At 40.9% G+C, this 24,163-nt stretch overlaps 2 protein-coding genes across 2 annotated transcripts; both read right to left on the reverse strand.

The window, feature by feature from the left end:
• Window positions 1-834: 834 nt before the first annotated feature.
• Window positions 835-19,112, reverse strand: LOC134637772 (forkhead box protein O1-A-like). Its single transcript, XM_063488287.1, has 4 exons — window positions 18,413-19,112; window positions 6,353-6,544; window positions 5,061-6,239; window positions 835-4,934 (listed from the first exon to the last, which is right to left on the reverse strand). The coding sequence occupies exons 1-3, from the start codon at window positions 19,010-19,012 to the stop codon at window positions 5,073-5,075; spliced, it is 1,959 nt and encodes a 652-aa protein (XP_063344357.1). The 5' UTR covers window positions 19,013-19,112; the 3' UTR covers window positions 835-4,934; window positions 5,061-5,072.
• A 1,415-nt stretch (window positions 19,113-20,527) lies between these two features.
• Window positions 20,528-24,118, reverse strand: mrps31 (mitochondrial ribosomal protein S31). Its single transcript, XM_063486718.1, has 7 exons — window positions 23,960-24,118; window positions 22,929-23,363; window positions 22,125-22,277; window positions 21,877-22,020; window positions 21,703-21,779; window positions 21,153-21,293; window positions 20,528-21,060 (listed from the first exon to the last, which is right to left on the reverse strand). Exons 1-7 carry the CDS (start codon window positions 24,061-24,063, stop codon window positions 20,825-20,827), a joined length of 1,290 nt encoding a protein of 429 aa, XP_063342788.1. The 5' UTR covers window positions 24,064-24,118; the 3' UTR covers window positions 20,528-20,824.
• Window positions 24,119-24,163: the final 45 nt, after the last annotated feature.

The following is a 24,163-nucleotide window of genomic DNA, read 5'->3' on the forward strand; positions in this document are numbered from 1 at the left end:
AAAACAAAACTGGTGTGCCTCCACAGCCTGCCTCAAGCATGCCTTTATCCACATGCCATGTGTGGTCAATTGGCAATTGAAGACTCAATTGACAACTCTTTGCACTGCCACTGCAAAGAGAATAGAGGTTGCAGAGGGGCGTAACAATGGCAGGAGTGATAATAATAATAATAAGTGAAATAATCTAATACATCTATGAAATGACAAATCTTACTCTTTTGGCTGCTCCTTTTAAGGGGACACCTCAGCAGATCATCTATCTCTCACTGTCATCATCTTGCCCTGTCTCTAGCATCCTGGTCTGTCACACCAACACTCTGCAACACTCTGTCTCAAAACTGCCCAACCTGAGCTGTCCCTCTGATTTACTCATTTCTAATTCTGTCCATTTTGGTCCGTCCCAGTGAAGATCTTAGCATCTTTACTTATGTGAACTCCAGCTCCTCCTCCTGTCTTTTTGTCTTTTACTCTTGCTGCTGTCATTCTGTCACAAGCCACCTGGGCACTCATTTCCATCCACTGCACTCTCTTCTTCACCTCTTTTGCATGCTGCCTATTGCTTTGGATGGTCGACCCCACTAAATCTACTCATTGCATGTATAAAATAACAAACATTCACACTTAAGAATCAAGTGACGCACTAATGCAAAAAAAAAAGACACATCATTTCAGTCCTGCCTTTGGCGATGTATGCATTTAATGGATTACATAGAAAAAAACAGCATTCTTTGAAAAATATCTGGACATGAATACCAAAGATATCCATATACGATGTTTATATTTCTATAAGATATTTGTATTTACATGTTTGAAATAACACAACAACTAAATCAATCAATGAAAAAATAATGCTGCATTTTATTTATCCTCAAAAAAACACATTTGCACAGAAATGTGCACATTAATTTGTGTTACACATAAAAAGAAATAATACCCTTTTCCTAATTAAATATAGCAGGCTCAAAACATTTCTACAAAAAATCTTCATAAGGTAATGTTAAACTAGTTAAACTATGTTAAACTAGTCCTGGGACATACTTATTTTGATATGACAGAAAAATGATAAGAGACCTCTTATACAACAACATAATTAAATTAATGTGATAGAATACTTTTCAGCGAGTTTTGTCAATGATAAATCTTTCAAATGACTTAGGTTTAATTAATCCTGATGTTATATAGAGAGATCCATAAAGAGGTCCCCATTTATATAACTTGTTGCAGAAATAATGAAATATGAAAAAATATGTACAAAATCAAAACTCTGAGATGAAGACAAATCAAATACACAATACTCAGTGAAGAAAATTGGAAGGAAATGTTCCTTCAACACTTCAGAGGTAAAATTTTGAGGTATGAGTGTTCATATAGCCACTGATATTGTTTGCACTGTGATATGTAAACAACCACGTCTAACACAATCATACATGCTGTATAAGGGTTCAGTACTACAACAAGTAAGAGGTCAAAATACGAAAAAAAATGTAATACTAAATAAAATATGTACAACAGAAGTTTGCGAGATGATGTTGACACAATAAATTGGCATAAATTGGCACTTTTTTTTTTTTTACAATGTGTCTTTGGTGACATATGAAGCTGCCTGGAAGTAAGTAGCAAACACTTGCCTATGTTGGTTAAGTTTCATAAACCATTACATATTTCCAGCTATTTTAGGATTTCACTACCGGCCTTTTAATCGATCTCACATTCCCAAAAATATCCTTTTGATCTGAGAAAGTCATGAAAAACACATTTCACTCTTTAAATTATCCAGTACAGTTTTTACAGAAATGTTTAACGCATGGTAGAATTTACAGTGTCCATGTAATCCTGTAAAAAACTGAATATATGTTGCAATGATCGTTACACTGATAACTTTCCCCCCCCCCAAGAGGCCAAATAAACTTAAGAAGCATTAGTATTTAGAGGTATTTCCAAACACTAAAATTCTCTAGACTGCTGTTAAAAACTGCATTAAAACAACATTAACATAAAATAGAACATTTGCATTGGTGGAGATCTATATGAGCCTTCTCTTAGATTTAGATTAAGAAACTGCAGCCATCTCAATACAATACATACAGGATATTATACAAAACATATGATTCACAAAGTTCAAAATCGAGAATTAACAGATTACAATAAAAAGCAAAACATGCAGTATATAAATTTCCTATTTATAGTTCCAGGTGGGGCTACAACGATTTGATGACATAATCGATAACATCGAATATGTGAATAAAAATTCGTCGACGCGTCATGTTCTAGAACCACGTAAATGTGTTTTTGCAACTGCAATACACTATAGGAAGCTATGGGGGCAGTGTCGCCTATAAGGTCTGCCAATACGGCATTCAGTACTAACGAAGAAGAACGTAGCGCGAAAAGTAAAACAGCTGGGGTGGGGAAGAGGGTAGAAAATAATGTGAAAAAAATGTGAAAGTTAAATGCAGACTGTGCAAAACCTTTCACGACAGCACTACTGCAGAGCAAGAGCATATCCGTCAGCACCCTGGTGCGGTGACGTCAACTCTGAACGGGTCAGTTTTAGAGAGTTACGTTAGTGCGTCGCGTTGATACCTCGTTTATGTTTATGTTAATGTTTGTGTTAGCTTGCCTGTCGGAAATTTCTCATGGAAGATGCTTGCTAAGCAAACACCATTTCAGTTGTGTTAGCTAATGAGTGAAATACGATAGTAAAAACATTAAACTGGAGTAGCAACACTCTCCTTTTTTTCTTTAACATTAATATTAGCGTTTATTTTGAATAGTAAACCTCTTCTAGATGTTATTTTGGACAGGAAAATAAAATCTTTTTTATTTAATTTGAAGCTTTATTTGAACTTACGGAGAGACGTTTTTAGTTTTCACATTGGTTTTTGTTTAAATACTACTAGCACTTTAATTTGTATTGCTTTATTTTTATTTACTTCATTTTTATTCTGACTGTCCTACTGAGTAATGTTAAAAACAAATTAGATTATTTTCATATTCATATGTTTACTGTGTCATTATTTTAATTTTCTTTGGGTAGAGACAACAGGGTGATATTCACAGGTGGGCAGACTTGAAGTGAAGTTGAGAGTTATTGAAATAATTGCTGACTAATCAAAAAAATAAAATTTGCAGATTGGTCAACTACCAAAATGTAGGTCTGCAACAATTTTGGTGTAGCTCATGTTTCAAGGTCTCTAATCACATCTGATAGTGAGAACATATAGCTGATACTCAACTGAAGTTCTGTTTTGACAGAAGTGTATCACAACATCATTTGATTCATAAACTTGTATGTGGTGATTATGCAGAGGTATATTTTTGTGCATATACACTTTTTTCCAATACATAGCTTTTCCTCTTTAATGTAATTGGTATTACTAATCAGACGATACACTACTTTATCTATTGATTATCAGTTAACGGTAATGATTTCTCCTGGTTGACAGTGTAATTGTTTTGCTGTTGATGGCTGGTTCCTAAAACACATTTCCAAATATAATCCCTAAAAGCTGAAATACTAATAATTAATACTAATTTGGGTCACAATCATATACTATACTGATTACATGCTATCAAGTCCTCTTTTGAAGAATCTGGTGCTAATTTTCAAATTGTTCTTGTAATTTCAAAAATTATTTTCAGTGTGGAAAGATTCATCTTGGTGAAGATGCCTCTTTGTCTGTCTTGCCCTCATAGCTACCCTACATGATGCTGTGTCCTTGCACCACAGGGTAGCAAGTGAAGAACTATTTTTAAATCATCTTTCAAGATCTACAAAGTAATGTGTGTTGGAAAATAGAATCATAGTGTGCCCAGTGTACCTTTTAACAAAATGCCTCTAAACAGCTTTTACACTAATCATGCTAGAGTAAAAATAAGACTGCAACCTCATTGCAACTAGAAAGCAATGGTAATTACCTGGTGATCACACAGATTATTTTATTTTTTTTACTGTTGAAAACCAATTGCAAGTAGTTGTGGTAACTAAGTGGCTACTCAGAGGTTCAGCACTCAACCTCTCGGTGCTTGCACAGTTTGCCTGGTGGGAGGAAATCTGTCACCAAACAACCATTGTCGGACTCTGACTAAATACTGTTACTCTCACAGATTGCAGAAGGTTTGCAAATAATTGTCATCTAATTTATAAATGCAGACAGACTGACAACGTATCATAATCAGTTTGAGTCAGTCTGCACTGATGAGACACAACTTGCCTGCAATCAGTTTCTTTGCAAAAGAGGACTAAACCCAACTGGTTCTATTCTCGTTATGTTCCTTATATAACAGCAAGATTGACAAGCACCTTTGTCATTTTGCAATTAAATTGCAGCAGCTACATCACAATTTCTGTTTCAAATCTACGAGCTTCTGGCTCGACTCTGAATGTAAGTAGTTTGTGTAAAAATCTGTTTAATGTAGACAGCAACAGATTTATCACAGTTAATTACCATATTCTCGCAGACAAATTGCATGTAATTGCCAGCTTGACCTCATCCAACCTGATAGCAAACTGACTCCATCTTATTGCCATTTACGGCTATTGGCTGCAAGTGGTTGCAGACCTGGTGCCTGTCTCTGAAGCAACAAATTCAAACTTGAACATATTCATGCGTTCGTTGTACACAGTTGCAGTAACCTTGGTCATTCTGCATTCTCCAGTCATTGTTTTCCCGTGTGTGATTGTAGCACAAAGACAAATTCATGTTACGCTGGTTCCTTCTTATGTATTATAACATACATACTTTTGAACATACATACAGTTTTTGATAGGTAGCTGAGACCAACGCTAGTTCACTTATACAGGCTTGTCTCTGTTTTATATTCACTGCAGTGATGGTTGCATCCTCTTCTGATCTGTGGATAATGATGGTGAAAGCTTCTTTGGATTCCACTCTCTGAATGAAGGTGAGCAGTAGAGTGATGTGGAGAAAAACCTGCGGGGGTGAATGAAATGGAAAATGTTCAGGGATGACAAACACTCTGAGGGTGTTTATGTTTGTTATCTGTAATAATCTGTAATATGTATAAGAAATTAAGGGCAGACTAATGATCAGTCTCACCTCTCTGCGATGCTACCCTGACACCCAGTTGTGTGTGGTCGTCTTCACCCTCTGGGAAAACCCATGAGGCGCAGCTGCTGGATCAAAATTAAAGTCCAGCCCCCCACCATCCATGAGTGTGTCATGGAGGACAGACTCCAAGTCACATTCAAACCTTTCAGTAGGCACACTGTCCAGATCACTGGGTAGGTGCTCTTGATGATGATGACTGTGTGGGTGTACAGAGTTGAGTTCTCTGTAGCTGTTGCTGCTGCCGTAGGTCGCTGAGGCATCATTAGTGTGTGGAGGGAGTCCGAGGGGGAGCTGCATGCACGTCCTTGGACCAGCCATTCGAAGAGAGGGCCCTGAATGGCTAGTCAAGCTAGTCAGGGGTATCATGTTACAGCTATTCAAGTCTTGTGAGGCAGCTGGACCCTGGCTATGCAGAGTATGTGGATTTACACGAGGAAGTGGGTGACTCTGAGAGGGATTCATCATTTTTACTCCATTATGACCACCCACATGGCTTTGGCTGCTATAAGTAGGTATTGGACAACTTGCCCTCCCAACTTCAGAGTGCATCATGTCCCTTCTGGTGTCTGGTTCTCCTGTCAGCAGCCCAGAAGGGAAGATATACTGGTTCTCGTAAGCCCCAAAGCTGGGCTTAGTCTCTGGAAGTGTCTGCATAGGAGCAGGGGACAGGGAGTGCATTCTCACCTGACTATACAAGCACTTCTGGTAGTCCTGCTGCTGGTGTGGGGTCAGTCCAGTGGAGTTATAGGGGCTACTCTGAAGCATGCCGGCGTTTGAGGAGCGCGGGGAGTGTGAGGAGTCAGAGCTGAGCTGGGAGGGTTTAGGAGACAGCAAGTTAAGGTTATCCAGCAGATCCATGACCTTTTCTGAGCGATGCTGGCCCATGGATCCAGACACCTCAGACAGGCTGGGCAGGGTAGAGGTTATCTTAGCAACAGCAACTCCAGGATACATTATGTGGCCATCGGACTCGCCCACATCATCCTGTTCAGAAGGGAAAGGTGAACGGCGACCACTCAGAGTACTGGCATCAGAGCTGGTACGTGTCCTAAAGGTTTTCCAGGTGTCAAAATCTTCGTTGCTGTGGGAGTTTGGGCTTCCAAGCCAGGTAGAGTACTGGGAACTGGGGCTGCCTGCTCCTCCTTCAAGCCCTTCCTGTAGAGCCATCTAGAGATAGTAGAACACAAGAACACTGAGTACATGTAATCTAGATTCAACAGAATTGAAAAAACAAACATTTGGCTGAAATATCTATGAAGGTTCAGTTCAGGAGCAGAGACCTTTTTCTTTGCGGCTCTTCCTCTACTCTTGACAAACTTATTGCTGTTGTCCATGGAGGTAGCTCTGCGTCGAGGTGACTTTCCATTCTTTCCTCCCTCTGGGTTCAGCATCCACCAGGAGCTTTTTCCTGTTCCCTCGTTCTGTATGCGCACAAAGCGACTGTGCAGGGACAGGTTGTGTCTGATGGAGTTCTGAATGGGAGAAAAGTGATTCATTTGTAAGTTTTCCCTCACACAAATATCATGGTCAGTTTAATAAATCAGTGCCTGTCACTGAATATGATACTGAACAAAATAAAGTATCGTCAGCAACATAACTTTAGAGACTCTTTTCTCCAGAAATACAGGACCTATTCAATGAAAGAGGGAAGCGGTGATCAATGTTGGACACAAGTGTGACAAAGATAGATGACAATTCATATTACACTATAGTATAATAGTGCAAAATTTGACCAAAGAAAAATTTCTCGTTAGTTTCTTCACTCGGTCTGCTTTTTTTTTTTCTTTTTTTTTTTCCTGTTTCTGAATACATTCTGACTTTTACGTTATATTCATCAGTTTTTCTCATGCTTTAACTGCTTGTATTGTTTTGAAGGCCCACGAGAGAGCTTACTAGGGTGTCCATCTCTCCTCACTGCGGACTATAATCATGTTTCCTGTGATTTCCACTGACTTTAATCAGTTCAGCCCAGCAGCAGCAACAACAACACTGTTCGCTTTGGATCCAAAGTGAAAAACAACAGTGAAAAAACAAGGAAAAAAACAACAACAAAAAACAGGGTAATTTGGAAGACACGTTACAGGAAAAAAAACATCACTGCTTAATCTTGCCTGTGCCCATCATCGAAAATTACACCTCTGAAAGAGCTCATTGAGATCACTGAGCTGCTCTCTTTTTTTGTATGTGGTCAAATTTGTCCTCGTCCAAATATGCACACACCTAAAGCCTTATTCAGTAGATTTTTAATGCCATGTTATGTATCCCAAAAAGGATGCAGTAGGCGCCTCCTGTGGTAATGCTCTCAGGAAGAAAACCAGTGTCGGTCGGGAGGTCATGAAGACAGTTAGACATGGCACAGACACACTGTACAGACTGGTCTTTCTGTGACCCTAATATGCAACTTGCTGAGCTTGATGGGGGGGACAATGAAAGACTAAAGTGTAACACAATACGTGCAAGTATGGAATTTCCCCCTAAACACCCATGTGAATGAGAAAGCAGCTCCCTGCAGTTAGTAAACCCAGATGTTCCCAACCGCAGGATTCAGCAGGGATATACAAAGCACTGAGATAAAGATGTTCTCATCCAAAACAATAGATGGATTGTCTCAGTGTGTCTCTGAAATTATGGGGTTAAAGTTAAGCTTCTGGCAACAATATGACTTCTAATCTATAAAACTACTCTCAGTGAAAGTATTATTTCAAAGTGGAAATTATCAAAGTAGATTCAAGGAATAAACCCAGAAAAAACTGCAAAATTGGAACAACTTTGACGCATTTCAAGTATTATTTTTTGTGCCGTCGTCATAAGAAGGTGCTGAAAAATGAGTTCAACCTCAAACTGTAAACTGACAGAGTGAAAACAGAGAGCGGTACACAAGTTTGATTTTTTTTGTTGTTGTTAAACAGAAACTAAGAGGAGGTCACAGAGTTCGAAGCTAAGTTGGGGAGGGCGACACTGTAGGATGTTATTGCCGGCAGAGCTGGGGTCAATGAGTTCACTGTGTGCTAAACACGAGCTGCTCATGCGAGCTGACGGGGACATGCAAACAGGTTGGATGGCAAAGGAAGAGCGAGGAGGAGAATCATCAGATGTGACACGCTGGGGAAGACCCGCTTCGTGAGACTCACCAAAACAGCTTCTTTGGACTCCACCCCACCACCAAAACCAGACTCCTCCCTTCTCTTCCAGTGACTTTTAAATGAGGCTTCCTGTGTCAGAGGACATCCTGCACATGTAGACTGAAGAGACCTGAGGTTGTATGGTTTCAAAATGCAATTCAATCATTGCATTTTATGCTCATTTGATTTAGGACCCTTTTCTCCCCATTTTCCTTTTTTTAAATGATCTCAGCCTGTAACTGAAGACAGGACCGGACATCTTAGCAGTGTACTGCACAGACTCAAGCCTGCAAACCAACATTTATTTCACTAACCAAATGTGAAGTCTCGCTCACGCATGGCAGAGATCACTGCTGATATGCAAATCTCTACAGCCTTTGATTAGCACCTACTACAGATCGTGCACTGCAAGGCAGTGCTATGGAAAGGGAAATTTTCTTCTCTGCCTTATCTTTGACAAACCTCAACTCAACTCAAAGACAACAAAAATTCCCCTTCCTTTTTAGTTCAGGAGGTGCCCCATCTAAATCATTATTTCTTTGAAAGAGCCGCCTAAGGTCCAGTCTTTTTTTTTTTTTCTGTTGCGTTACGGCATATTTTGTAGTAGTAAAATGTGTGCTTTTGTGGTTGCAAAACATTTCATGAGAAATCTATTTTTTCCTCCGCTGACCTGCTTTGGCAACCAGGGAAGTGACGAGGTCCAGATTACAGAGGAACTTAAGTGACATAAATGTTTAAGAGCAAAGATCCTCTTAGAGAAGTGATGCCACACAAGTCTGCAGAAGAGTATTACAAAGAAATCTGCAACATTTTCTGCTCTATACTTGAGGACATTTAGTAGTGCTGCCCCTGAAACAAACCGGTGCAGCATGGAAGAGAGTGTGATTTTAATGTCATATTAGACAGCTTATGCAAGAAATCCTGAAATCAGGAAGGACTGAGTTGGGACAAAATCTACTTTCAGTTCGTCCTCAGAAATGGGTCATTAGGCTTCCCACATGAAAGGAGAAAACAGCACCTGCCACAACTCAGGTGAGATACCCGGTAGAACACCTGAGCTGGAGTAAGGAGAGTCATCCATCACCATCATCCATAATGCAGCATGAAATGACTCCTCCTACTGGACCTCAAAACAATCTAATTGACGCAGCTGCTGTTTCTTGTGTAGTGAAGCATGAGGCTTGCAGTAACGGTCGCAGGGTAAGTAAACAAACAGGGCTCGGTTGCAAGAGCAGGTGCGGCCTCAGTGAAAGTGGCCTCAGTTGCAATCGATCTACGCATTTTACATACAGCGCCAGCTACAACCACAGACAGGACAGAGGATCTCCCAGGAGGCTGACTGCTGGAGACCAGCTGCTTCTCAAATCAGTAACTTGGTTTTTATCTCAATGATGAAAGCTTACATGTAGTTAGTGATGGGGAGGGGGGCAGGGAGAATGAACTTGTCTTCCCATCAGTAAATTTCCCAGGCAGGGAAACATGTGAGAAAATATAAATATAATTTTTTTCTTTGAAGGCTTTAAAAGTTAAAGTGTACACTCACAAGGTTTTGCTCCTGTATTCTGATAAAGCCTGTGACTTTTGATGCTAAATGTTAGCTTAGGTTTTCAACCTTTAGATATTGCAACCCTGTAGATAAGCATTTGTGTTTGTATTTGTGCCACTGCTATATTTTTTCATTATCTTTTACACAGTTAGCAGCAAAACCTATAAATGGAAAATAGTGCAGTTTTTTGCTAATAGCTGACAGTTATTCAGTCCCTCTCATTGGATTGCTTGATTTCCCAGTAAGAGAGCCGAGAGTTACTGTCCTAATCTTTGCTAACATTCGCTAACGCTAGCCACGATAAGCTGCAAAAATGTCCGAGTAAATAATGGTGCAATTTGTTGCTCACAAATTCAACTGTTTTTATATATTCAACCAAATATAAATGCTGTTAGTCACACCTGTTCAACTGCTCATTAATGCGACTGACTAAGCAGCTAATCAAATGGCCACAACTCAATGCATTTAGTGATGTCGATATGGTCAAGATGACCAGCTGAGTTTAAACTGAGCATGGGGAAGAAAGCTAATTTAAGTGATTTAGTAAAATTGTATGGCTGTTTGTACAAGACAGGCTGGTCGAAGTGATTCAGAAATTGCTGCTCTGCTGGGATTTTCCCACACAACCATTTCTAGGGTTTACAGAGAATGGTTAGAGAAAGAGAAAATATTCACTGAGCAGCAGAGAAAAGGCCAGCTTGCTTTGATCTGATTGAAAGGGAATAGTAGCTCCAATGATTTTTCGCTACAATCAAGGTATGCAGAACAGCATCTCTAAATGGACAACAGTGAACCTTGAAGCAGACAGGCTACAGCAGCAGAAGACCACATCAGGAACCACTCCTTTCAGCTAAGAACAGGAGTCTGAAGCTATAGTTGTTATAGAGTAGTTATAGAGGTTGAGCTAAATTGAACAACAGAAGATTGGAAAAACATTGCCTGGTCTGATGTGTCTCAGTTTTTGGATGGTTTGGTCAGAATTTAACATATTGTTGAATATTTCCATCACCTTATGACCACAGTGCACCCATCTACTGATGGTTATTCCAACAGAAGTACTTGGTTATTCCGGCAGAAGGTCAACTGTTCTCAGATGACCTACACAATCACAAGATATCAATCCACTGGAGCACCTTTAAATTGTGGTAAGATGGGAGTGTCACATTATGGATGTGCAGCAATTGTGTGATGCTGACATGTTAATATGAACCAAAATCTCTAAAGAAATGTTTTCAACAGCTTGTTAAATCTATTCTATAAAAAGCTAAGGCAAGTTTGAAGGCAAAAGGGAGGGGATCAGCATAAGGTGTACCTCATAATTATGTTTTTGTCTTTTTAAGGCATACATTTCAACATTTTACTGACCTCAGTGATAGATTCCACTGCACTCAAACAAAATGCTTGTGCTGTGTCTGCCAAAAGGTTTTCAAACAAAGTTGTAGAGAATGAGGAAACTGGAAGAACAATTGTCTATTAATCAAGATCACATTAGCAGGGAAATTAGGAAGTGTGCTAATCTATGTAGCTGCCAGTGACTACAAAGAGCTCAGCAAAGCCATTTTACTGCTGTCAAACTTCATTTCAAAGCAGGATTTTAGGTAATACAGGCTAAAAGGTTAAGTTATTGGAAAATTTATTTGATACTGCTTGACTTCATGAGGATGACCAACACCCTGCTTCTTTAATTTACATTAAAGTGCAGATCTGAAATTGTACTTGACTAAATCAGAGTGATTTTCTGCTAACATGTAACTACCACTACAAAGCAGTTAGTTATCTAGTAGAAATAAGAGAATAGGAAAAACGAGCACTTGCAGAGATTACAGTCTTCCTGTGCTGCCTTCCTGTGCACCCCTCCCCCTTTCTCTTATGACCTATGATGCACAAAGTTGTGAGCATAGGGCCTGGGTTTGCTTTAACAAGGCGGTAAAAAGGTGAGAAACCCTGCAGAAGAAGAATAGCACGGGAGCCTGGTGCAGAGAGTGCAACTCTTTACAGCTCCACATACAGTATGCAGACTACTAAATTAACAGTGAGAATCAAAGGAAGTGACCTGTTTCTGCAATGGCATCATGAAGAGGAATGGAGAGATCTGCAATTAAACAATTTAAGCACAAACACTGCACTTCAATCATATTTGAATATTCAGAAATAACAAGACTATCTCAGCCAATTATTGTGAATGAACCACATTCTTTGCACACTTCATCGGGTGAAAAGGTCACCTTGTTTTAAATTTATTTTTATTTCTGTCATCCTCTGACCCCGTCTTTTGTATTTTGCATAATGGATTAGAGGCCAAGTACATTTTGCGAACATAATATATTTGGAGCTGATTATTATCCTGCACAAGCTGGAGGACAATGCAAAGATCCACATGCCACAGATTCCAGCGGCTCACACGTGTAGACAGCAGACAGTACACAGGCCTCAGCCCCCAGCAAACCAGTCAGCTGATTGCTCCCCTCCTTCCCTTAAGCTATGGCCGTTCCTCTTTGAAAGCCCCTGCCTCAAGCCTCCTTTTCTTCATGGGGTTACTTGAAGCTTTTAGTGGGCCTCTTAAGTTTGAGGCAGACATCCCTTTTTAACCTTGTGATCCCGAGACAAATAGCTGGCAGTTACTCTTTTTTTCTCTCTCTCGCTTCTTTTAATAGTTGCTACCAGTTTTCAGGTCAGTGTCCTTAACAAAGTTCACAAGGCAACAATGAAACAAAGGTTGATTAATAAATGAGATGATCCATTAGCATCTAATGCAATGAATGCTTCTTGTTGTGATTATGTTGTTTGTTTTCGTGCAGCCCACATAGAGTCATGTGAAAAAGAAAGTAAAACTAAGTACACCCCACGATTCAGTAGATTGTGGAACCAGCTTTGGCAGCAATAACTGGAAGTAATAATTTCTGTATGACTTTGTCAGTCTTCTCACATCACTGTGGAGAATTTCTGGCTCACTCTTCTTTACAGTGTTGCTTCAGTTCTTTCAGGTTTGCGGTCATTTGTTTATGCACAGCACTATTAATATCTCACCACAGAATTTTAGTCAGGTTGGGGTAGGGCTGCTCAATTAATCGAATTTTAATCTAAATTACGATCTGGGCTTTCAACGATCATTAAAAATGACTGAGCCGATTATTAGCACCTCCCTCGTGCTTTACTCTCGCGCTGCTCCGTGTGGCAAATCGAGCGCACCTCTCTGCGTTTCGAACACGCGTCACAACAATTAAGAGGACCCGAGGGAAGCTCGGAAAGCTAAGCAGAAGTTATTTGGAGAGGAGAGGATAATGGCTGCTGAAGAAAGAATGCCGTTGGTTGAAAAGAGAGGTAAAACGACTTCAGTGGTGTGGAAACATTACGGGTTCGCGGAGTCAGACGTGGCTCAAGTAGACATAGTGTGTAAACTTTGCTACGGTGTCGTAGCTGCACCACAGAGCAACACTACAAAGTTATTCAATCATCTGAAGACCGCTCACAAAGTGACATACGATCAAACAATGAAGGAGCAGCAACTTTAGTTGCCATACCTCAATGTCAGTTTGATGCAATTGTGCATTGTGTGGCTACACACCTTGCCTTGATATTTGGTTATTTGTATGCATAAATATTATGCAGTATTTTGAAGTTCACTAAACATTAATGTTTACATTTTTCATTATTTTTTTATATTGCAAACATTTGCACTGTTATCAGTATTTGCACACTATTTTATATTATTTTTTGACAATCTTCAAAGCCATTATTCAATACATTGTTATTGTTAAATAAATATCGTCAAATAATCGAGATCTCAATTTCAGTGAAAATAATCGTGATTATCATTTTTGCCATAATCGAGCAGCCCTAGGTTGAGGTCTGGACTTTAACTGGGACATTGCAACATCTTCATTCTTACCTTTTTTTCTTTAGTCACTCTATTGTAGATTTGCCGCTGTGCTTGGGATCATAGTACTGTTTCATGACCCACTTTCAGTTTTAGCCTTCAGACAGACACCCTCACGTTTGACCTTAGAATACTTGGTATACGGAGAACTTTGTGGTCAACTTCATGACTACAATGTGCCCAGGCACCGTGGCTGCAAAACTAGTCCAAATCATCACCCCTCCACCGTGCTTGACAGTTCGTATGAGGTGCTTGTGCTGGTATGCTGTGTTTGGTTTTTGCCACATGTGGTACTGCATTATGGCCGAACATGTCCACTTTGGTCTCCTCTGTCCTAAGAGCATTATTCCAAAAGTCTCGTGGTTTAATCAGATGCAACTTTGCAAAACTAAGGTATGTTGCTATTTTCATTTTACAGAGAAGAGGCTTTTTCTGTCAAGAGTTTTAACATTTAACATTCTAACCGAGGCCTGTAGAGTCTGAGATGTAGCTCTGGGTTTTGTGCAATTTCTCTGAGCATTGCACAGTCTGACCTTAGTGTGAATTTGCTGGGACGTCCACTCCTGACATGCTAAAAAACACCTGAATGCAAATAGCAAACTGTCAAAGCAACTGCTTTTACAGAAGTGCTCACAGTTGCTGATGCTCAGTTAGTCAAATTCACTGATTATCAGAACCTGGCTGCTACTTTTCCTCCTGATTCCTATGAAAGCAGTATAGGTGTACTTAAATTTTGACAGGCCTGCATAGAGTCCTGTGAAAAACTTTCTTTTTCACAGGACTACAAGTGTTTGGGTTGTTTTAAGCAGCAGGGGAAAGTTTCTACTCAGTTTCACTTACAAAGGATGTTGTTTGCAGTTCCAGGTTTCATATCTCAGTGTTTAGCAACATTTTAATCTTTAATGTTTGTATATGAAGAAATAATTTTGGGGGGCATCAGGGGTGTTTTTTCTTAACTGCAGAACTGTGAATGCCCGCTGACCACAGCATTTCCATCCAATAGTTCAATAAACATTTCACTCAAAACCACAAATGTAAACCTCCTGTTATCACTCACAGAGTCAAATCTCTCATAGCAACCCATCCAGTAGATTCTGTCGTGGACAAAACCAACCAATGTTTGTTCTGGATGAAAATTTCCATTTCTTTTTGTTTTAATCTCTACAATAAATCTAAAAAGGTTTTACTACACAGACATTTTTGTGGCCTTACTATGTGATCCACTAATAGAGAATATTACAAACTTGGTTAAAACTGAAGCCAGTGGGGAAGAGATTTAAATTTATAATGTCTAAAAAAATATCTTTAATTGGCGTGGCTCTAGCTTTTCATTCAGGACAGTTCTAGTCACAGAAGCTCGAAATAAGAGATCCACTACTCAAACTGGGAAACATATTGAACAAATCTTGTTATAGCACTCAAGCAAGTGTATAGGTCGCAGCAAAACCTGCCAAGAACTTTGGTTTGGGTTTTGCCATCACTCCAGTCCCGCTATTGGCTCTTATCGGCTGTAAGTTGAGGGACGATGGCTGTTGCTCAAATGGAGGTATAATGACCTTTTCCACTGTGCCATTTGGCTCATCCTGATACCTTCAGTCTTGTTTGTCACTGGTTTCCAGAATGGTCATATGCATACATCAGGTGTGAGACAGGCAAATCAACACATTGCAGATCTGTAGGCTTGTTGACCTTTTGACCCCCGCGCTAGATAACATAGTGCGATAAACCTCTTCACAGGAGACAGTCACTGGACTCAACTCTGCAGGCTATCACCAAAGCAACCCAACAAAATATTCTTTCATTTGCAGGGCAATGTTTTTAAAAACTTCAAAAAACGGAGGGGGGGGAAACGCTTTTTTGTAATCAACATGTTTTTGGGTGACACCTCGGAACTTCAGCGGCAGTTAAACTCAAGAGCGTCACTTCCTGTTCCATTATCTAATGTCACAGTTCATTGAGAAAAACAGTGGCACTGCCAGTAAAACGCTAAAAGTACGTTGCAAGCTGTTCACTGCTACTACCAGACCCACCAGTATCCCAGGGGAAACCAGTCCTCCCCGAGTAAACTGAGGGGCCCTCTGTTGTCCCAAAGGCATCATGATCACTGAGCTGCCACACGACATTTAGAGGGGAAACCAAAAGAATCTCCATGACATACAGTAGACAGAAAGCTGCTGAGGCAGTGCCTTTCCCGATACCCTGCGCTCCACCTATCTATACTTTTTTAGGTGTACTGCTACAATCAAATGCAATGCCCTCCACCCACTATTAGATCCCTGGCTTATCTTTGTGCATCACTACAGCAAGAGACGAAACTGCTTTGTTAATAAAAATGCCAGAAAGCACAATCATAACAAGTATACCAGCAATTACGTTTATATGTGGCACAAATGTTGAAATGATATAAAAGTGATTTTGCATAGAATTGGATTCACAAAAATGCTGTGTATATGATCTCTTATTGGTTCATCCTCTTTTTTTCCCCTGCCCTGACCCTCATGTTTTGCAGGGTGAGGATGTTAACACATGGCACTGTTTTCCATCCACCGGGCAGGAAATGCATCATAGTTCATTGTGGGGGAACCGCCGTGTTTTTTTAACAGGAAAGTGTAAAAATAACTATAAGCCGGCGGTTCCAAGGCCTGGTGGGCATGCCAGCATTCAGGAATGGCGAGGCTGAAGCAAAGATGTGTTGATTATACGTAAAATATGTGAATGATCATGAGCTTTTGCTCTTGATAGAGAACTGAGAAGCGTTCGCTGCCTCGCTGAAGGGCAACAGAACCTTTCCCTTTGCTCTTTCTCTTTATCTCTATGACTAAGGAAGGGAAAGAAATTCTTCATAAAGCCACAGTGCACCAATTCAATTATTTCCAGAATTTGTGTCTTAAAGCCCCCCCCCCCCCCCAAAAAAGCAAAGCCCATTAGTAAAAGAAATCTCAAGGTCCTATTGAACAAGCACAAACCCCTTGAGCAGAAACCCAAAGAGAGAGAGAGAGCAGAAGAAAGAGATAGGATGAAGAGCAGCGATCCCTTTCTCCAGGCCGTAGCATCCGCTAAGGAAACTCTAGAAGACAGGGACACAAAGATATGAGCACACAACTCAGGAATGGAGGATGTTTGACGTAGTTCCCAGCATCCCCTTCTGCCAGTCCCTTCCCCTCGAAAACACTCCACAGCACTGATTGAGCTGTTTGTGTAGCTTCCAGTTATTTCAAACAAAAACAGGCCGATTCGTCAGTGCCTGTACATTCAAGAGTGTGCAGATTTTTAAAAGAAGTAGGTTTAACAAAGGCTGTATATATAATAATCTGTGACAAAGCTTTTCAAGTAGGGTGGTGGTGGGGGGTTAAAACAATGGGAGCTATATATGACTGAGGTTTCCCAAAGGCATTTCCTGACAACTTTCAAATCACCTCTCAAGAGAATGCAGGGGGTTACAGGAAAGGCTGCGACACTGAAAACTCAAGCAGAGTACGTTTTGTTGGGAGTGTGCGGGCTTTAATTGGCGTCTTCTGTTGGTCCACCTTTGGCTTTGTCTGCAGGCTTCTGTCCATCACGAGTGGAGTGACATCCTCACTGGCCGGATCAGCATGTTTGTGCAGGCATTAGGCAAATGTTTTCACAGCTCGTCCCCTGTACTAAATATTTCCAGGTCTGCACATTCAAATTGCAGTTTTCAGGGAGGTAGCAGGGTTTCCATGACTGTGGAAATGCTACGCAAGTCAATGTGTTTTGTGGTAATACAGGTTGGCTCCCACATAGGTGTGTTTGCGGGTGGGGGTGGGGGTGGGGGAATCCACAGAGCATACCTACACATCTTTATTCTCAGTCAAAACCCAATTTCACATCGCTCAGTCAGGTGTTTTTCTCAAACAAACCTGAAGTTTGTTTCTGCTTTATATAGAGAAAAGCAGTCTCTGTGGCATCTATGGGATGTTTACAGTCAGACCAGCTGGCTTGTCCTCTGCTGCTTTAGAGCTGCATGTGTCCTCAGTGACAAAGCAGAGAGGCATGCGCTACCACTGACAGAGGAAGCCACTCCAAAACTTCAAAGGTTACTCAGAAGCCAGAATTCAGCAGCCCCTCTAAAAGCTAACCATCGGACAGGTTTGAAATCCCACCATAGTGTTAAAAGAGAAAAGGAATGGGTTACTCCTGTTATTACTTAACAGCTAATAAATCCTGAATTAAAAGTTATAATCATATTAAAAAAAAATGTGATGGGTTGCTTTGCATAGCACACATGTGAGTGTTGAGTGAATATACTAAACCAAATGCGTTGCACTATGTGCACACAGTGAAAGTGAATACTGTCACTTTCCTGAACCAAACCAAGTTGTCTAGATGAAATAAAATCACAGGTTTAAGAATTTAAGGTGTAAATATCCTGCTACAACGTCTCTAAATGCGAGTGAAACAGGTCTGGGTTGTTTTTTTTTTTAACTACAAAGGCAATTAATTGCACATCAAACCTTTGCATTTCCTGCTCAGCAGATTGTGCAAAACGCCTTACAGTGGCAAGCGGTGCAATAAGACGCTAATGAGGATGTGGCCTTGATATGTTTTGTGCAAGTTTCCACTGTCTGCATATAAAGTCTAGCACGTTCAAATGTCACTCCCTAACTTTTCTTGGTCTCATGATTTTGTCCAGCTTTGCTGCTGGCGGCACTTTTTTCATTGGTGCTGCTTGCTGTGCTGTGGCGGTAAAGATGGTTACAGCGCATATATGCATCTCAGCTCACGCGCACACATCCTACTGACAGCGAATGTTCACGTGCACGCACACACTCACCTTCCAGCCCGCGGAGCTGGTGCTGTCTCCTTTATCTTTGAAGTAAGGCACGCTCTTAACCATCCAGTCGTAAATCTGAGAAAGGGTCAGACGCTTCTCAGGTGAGCTGTCTATGGCTTTGGTGATCAGGTCTGCGTACGACATGTTCCCCCAGGCGTTTCGCCGGGACGAGCTGCTCTTCCTTTGCCCGGGTCCACCCAAAGGTGGGACCCCAGGATTTGGCACCTGTTGCTGGGACGACAGCTGTGGACCCGGGACCTGGTGCTGCTGTTGGAGCTGATGATGATGGTGTTGATGATGATGTTGGTGGGGGTAATGATGCACACAGTTGCTGTCCCGGCACTGAAAAACATTGCAAAGCGGCTTCTGCTCTGAGTATTTTTTATAGTCCTCCTCCACCAGGTCGAGGTTTCTGATGAACTCGGCGTTTGCTGCTGGCTCCTGCTGCACAGACGGTGCTGGGGAGGATGTGTTGGAGCTGGCCGGGTCGATGAGCTCCGGCCGGGGCAGCGGCCAGGTGCAGGACCGCGGGCGAGAGAGAGGCTCGAAGTCCGGGTCTATATCGCCCGGCTGCGGCTGTTGTGGCAGTAACTCAGCCATGTCAGGGTAACACCGATCCTCTGTCACATAGATGTTCACTTAAAAAGAATTCGCCAAATTGTTAGTAAAAAATAAAAAACGGTGACATAAACATCGAGAGGCTAATTATGAGTCATCAAGACCGAAAACAAACCCTAAAAGAGAAAGAGTCGTTTATAATGTAAAATAAAGAGATATCTAAAACTGAAGTTCACACCATACTGTGTCAGTTAGCAGCAACTCTCAAGTCTGCCGCTCTAACAAGTGGTAGACAGTACCACACTCCGGTGCTGCCTTCACGGCTAACTCACAGGCTCCATCCTCCGAGCTTTGCAACTTGAAGGTGCGTTCAAGTGCTGTTCTGTTGACAAAGCACGCCAAATGGACCCTCAAATTTGCAAATCCACATCAAGCGTGATTTAACTGCCTATTTAATGCTACAGTTAATAGTTTGGGCACACTTTCTCATAGCATCGTATCTATGTATTTATTGGTACACTTGAGTTTAAAATCTTATTCCACGATTTTCTGTGCTTGGTGCTATGAGTGACAGTCATCTCGACAAAAATAAAAAGTTGTCGTTACTCAATACCAGTTTTAAAAATATGTAGTGAAAGGGTTGGTTAGTCAGCTATCTCTTTCAGTTCGCTTGTCATTCAAACACATTTTGGCGGGACTTGAATGCACCATACAAGCTGAGAGGGCATGTTTTTAGTTTCAAAACGTTTTGAGGGGGGGGGCTCAGCTGATTCAAAACACTGCCCTAAGCTTAAAAAAAATATAAGGGTCATTTGTACAGTTTTTTTTTTTACTTCTATACAAATATAGCAAAAAATGGTAATGCACTCCTAAACTTTTTTTAGTTGAAGTATCTGGGTGCCACCTTTAAAACTGTGGGAAATCCTAATTTCATGCGCAACCACAGCGTTCAGTAGCGCCATCTAGTGGGCAAGCCTTAACAAGTCTACACGAGTCCCCCCCCCCTCCTCCCGTACTGCACTGTATGGCCCAGACAAACAGAAACCAGGAAGTGTTGCCAACATCTTATCATGCCAATCACTCTGTTTAAGGAAAAGTGAACAAAATGTGGAAGTGGGGCACTTTGAAACATCAACCTGTCAGTTTCCACTTTCTCAGACAATAGATCGAGCAGGGTGTTTTTAGACCAGAAAGGATCCGTATGGCACGTTGTTAAACAGGTTGTTTAACTTTAAAAGCACTTCCCCTGAGAAGGGGTACAGGGTTCACGGTCTGATTGTGTTTTCTACTGTAAACTTGATCTCAGATCCTCAATACTGCTCACAGGTTATACTTCTTGCAACCGGTCTGGGAAAACACAATCACTCATGACTGCAAGGTGTTTGTATGACCTGTGACACTTAAAGAATACAAAAATATTTTCATCTGCACATTTTCTTTGTCATACAAAGGTCACTAACAATCCATTCAGCTAAAGTGTTACTTGTTTTTAAAGTAAGTTACTCTAATTTGATACAAAAGGAAACCTTTTATAACAATATTTCAGTGTAACAAGAATAAATCAACACAACCATTTTATTTACATCACTTAATACCACTTATGAATCACAAAAATATTGCATTGATATGACTGTGTGCGCAGCAACATTTCACTTCCTTTCAGGGCATTTTTCTCAATAGTGTGACATCCAATATCTCCATTAAGTTCTCTCCTGCAAGAGCCGAGAAGCCAGGAAGGTTTTGACTGGTGAATAAACTGTATGAGTAATGATCACGGTGGCAAAGTCTTGCTTTAAAGTGTTGTTTTTATGTGACCACAAATAGCAAATGCAGACATATTAAACCGTGTTAAGTTTATTCAAGGTAAACATCAGCCTCCTTAAGCACTTCCTCTTTTTGATGGAAGTAGTCCCTAAACCAGGATATATGCTCCTTCTTCTGCTGCACAGTCAGGTAGGGGTTTCTGGACAGGCCGGTCACTACTAGCTCCATGAAGTGACGCACTGGCCCCTCACAAGGGAAGCCCTCCTCCAAGTGCTTCTCTAAGAAGATGTGCTCATGGAATGGGACCTTAGCTTCCTCTTCGAGGCCTAACACAGCAAGAATGAATAGTCAGTTTCTCTCTCAGAAAAACGTGTTTTCCCCTCTTTTAAAAATAATGAAGTCAACCTTCATTACTCACCAGCTTCATTGTTTATTGGGTACTGCCATAGTTTCCCTTCTTTGGTCCACTGGATCATTTCCTCAAACCCATTTCGAGGCATCTGATTGGTCGATAGAGACAACTGATTTGCAAAGTCCATGTCCCACAGAGTCGGCTTAGCTGAAAATATGATACAATGACGTTAAAGGCAAAAGATTTTGAAATGTGACATGAAATATGTTTACGGAGTGACAGGCATTAAATGCATCAGTCTTGACAAGCATTATTAAAGCACCATGCTTAACATGTTTGATACTGTGTCATGTTTCATCAGTTTAAGCTTGAAAAATCAACTGTCACTCATGACTTGCTTACTAGAAGTCTTCATGAGGAAGACCACTGTTAAGTCAGTGATCTTCTGGTGTGGTGCATACATTTTGAAGACAAACTTTAAAAATGTTTATTTTTAGGCGTTAACAATGAGACAAGTAACACCAAAAAGTGGCCTCTGCAAGCAAACATATGAAATGAACAGTAAGCTTCAAATTGAAAAAAAAGAAAAGAAAAGAAAATCTAAATCCATCAATACCTGCTGCTGGTTCAATTCCATCTTCATCAGCAGTGGGGGTGAAGATGTTAAGTCTTTTCCCTAGCAACAAGTTCCTCCTTAAAAAAGAAAGACATTAAACACAAGATCCATTGGAAAAAAAAACAACAACAAAAACACAACAAAATCAGTGTGAAGAGCTGATAAAAATATTACCGTTTCCGAACACCAGACAGCTCGGAAGTGATTCCTCTGTAATGTGTATATCCTCGCCCGTCGTCATCAAACCGGATCTGATCGGCTGGCCAGGCATTCTGCCGGTTAGGATTCTTGCCTACTTTCATGTCAGCGATAATCACTCTGAGAAAATATTGTTTGATTATTTTTTGTTAAATAAGCTTTTCAGAAAAGAAAAGGGGGGGGGGGAGTAACAATCTTATTAACTACAGTTATTGGGGACATACCCGAGGTTGTTAATGTCGCCTTTCTTCTGAGCCTCAGTGATTGCCTCGTGCTGCCTCAGCTGCCTGAGCAGGTCAGATTCAGCCTGGCTGCGGTTAGGGAGAGTGGAGGCAGCAGCAGATACTGCAGCAACCAGATCAGGATCCAAAGTCTCACTAAAAACACAACCCAGGGAGGCACAAATGAGTCAATGAAATATGACAAAAAGTATAGCTCCTAAGGTTTGGTTTTTAATTGTATGGACATAAGTATTGGGCTACTCTGAATTCAGGTGTTTTCATCCCCAATCAACCACTGAACCATGCAGTATGCCTTTACAAACATTTGTGAATGAATGAGTCATTCTAAGGAGTTCACTGAAATCAAGTAGCTGTAATAAGATGCAACAAGTCACATTAGTGGAGTTTCTTCCCTTCTAGAGATTCCACACTCAGCTGTATGTGGTATTATTGCAAGGTAGAAACATTTTGGAACTACAGCAACTTAGCCATGAGCTGAGTCACCAAGTACTGAGGCGCACAGTGCATAGCACAGACTTCTAAACCTCCTCTGGCATTACAATCAGCACAAAAACTGTGTGCTGGGAGCTGGATGGCATAGGTTTCCATAGTTGAGCAGCTCGTGTAGGTCTAACATCTAGGTAGCCCAGTACTTTCCATGTGATGTAAGTAACTATAGATGAAATAAACTTGAAAGAGAATCATGTGGAGTGACTGCTGTTGTCATCTTACAACTTTATGGCCAATGGTGTGAATAACACAAAAAACTTCAATAAGGCAATACAACCCTTCTCCAACTTCTCTCACCTCTGTGATGAATCATCCCCTGTAGCATTCTGATACATACTGATGGTGCTCTCCATAGGTGCCGCCTTCGGCTTATATTGTGCAACTGACTCATAACTTTGCTTTGCCTTCAGGTTTTTGAGCTTCCTTTTGTTGGTGACTTCTACTTTCATGGCTCCAAGAAGATTCAGGAGACTCTCCTTCCCACTCTTAGCTGCATCATTCTTCGTTTTCGCTGGCTGCTTTGATGCAACCTGTTCAGTTTTAACATCTGTCTGCTGCTCTGCGGCGTCTCCATCATCTGCCTTTAACACCGCTGGCTCCTCCCTCAATTCGACCACCTCCGCTTTGCCACCCTCTTTAACTGCCTGTGTTTTCTGGTCTTCGTTATACTTCTTTTCACAGAGCGAGCTTGAACTTGTGCTGAAGGTTTTTACCCCGCATTCATTTGTAACCCTGTGTCAAGAGATAAACAGATTTGTGCATCAGAAGGAGCCAAATCTGAAAAGGTCACGATTCACACTTTTAATAATTATTACATTAACACAATATTATCAATATTGAACGCAATAAATGCTAAGGAGGGGGCAACAGTGACTGGAAAAAAAACATTATTATACATTATAGATTTGTATGCAATTCCATGCAGTTTTAATCTGCACCATTTAAAGACAACATGACAACTTGTGATGCTTTGCATACATCTTATATACTTATATTATATACATATTAGTCTGTGCAGCTATACGTGAATCAAACTTTTTTTTCAGGTCCGTGCAATTAACTTCACATACACGTTACCACGGAAACAATCGCCTGAAGAGCTGTCAGTCAAGACGTCCATCCCCCTCTTTAGGCTAGAATAAGCTAGTTGCTAGCCACATGCCACTCTTGTTTAACGAAACAAGCAAAACTCAGCATATTTCGTTTGTACTGTGGCAACCTGTTCTTTAACATTAAGAAGCTCGGCAGCTGAGTCTCACGGTCATTAGTTACTCTGTTTCACAGTGTGGCCCGTTCAATCACAGCTAACAGTTACATCGTTACCTCACCTGAAAACCGTCTTGTCACATTTAGCTGCTAAAACACACGAGTCGTAGACATTGACTGAAGAACTTCGAGGCGCCACCAAAGTCCGAAATATAATTCTGTACATTGTGGCTTGTTGTAATGTCCTTCCACGCTCCTGTCATTTACCTCCGTTGTTACCACATAAGCTCACCCCTGTAAACTTTAAGAGAATAACAGTTCCGTTC

The sequence above is a fragment of the Pelmatolapia mariae genome, linkage group LG10_11, assembly GCF_036321145.2.
Source record: "Pelmatolapia mariae isolate MD_Pm_ZW linkage group LG10_11, Pm_UMD_F_2, whole genome shotgun sequence".
NCBI classification, from domain to species: Eukaryota; Metazoa; Chordata; class Actinopteri; order Cichliformes; family Cichlidae; genus Pelmatolapia; species Pelmatolapia mariae.

Bases quoted from the DNA above. Each gene is read 5' to 3' on its own strand.
- mrps31 (XM_063486718.1), bottom strand. From the start codon at position 24,063: ATGTACAGAATTATATTTCGGACTTTGGTGGCGCCTCGAAGTTCTTCA. The intron at 23,364-23,959 runs GTGAGGTAACGA...CTCTTGACACAG, and splicing joins TGTGACAAGACGGTTTTCAG to GGTTACAAATGAATGCGGGG. The intron at 22,021-22,124 runs GTATGTCCCCAA...ATATTTTCTCAG, and splicing joins GGCGACATTAACAACCTCGG to AGTGATTATCGCTGACATGA.
- LOC134637772 (XM_063488287.1), bottom strand. From the start codon at position 19,012: ATGGCTGAGTTACTGCCACAACAGCCGCAGCCGGGCGATATAGACCCG. The intron at 6,545-18,412 runs GTGAGTGTGTGC...TCTCCCATTCAG, and splicing joins CCAGCTCCGCGGGCTGGAAG to AACTCCATCAGACACAACCT. The intron at 6,240-6,352 runs GTCTCTGCTCCT...TACTATCTCTAG, and splicing joins GAAGAGCCGCAAAGAAAAAG to ATGGCTCTACAGGAAGGGCT.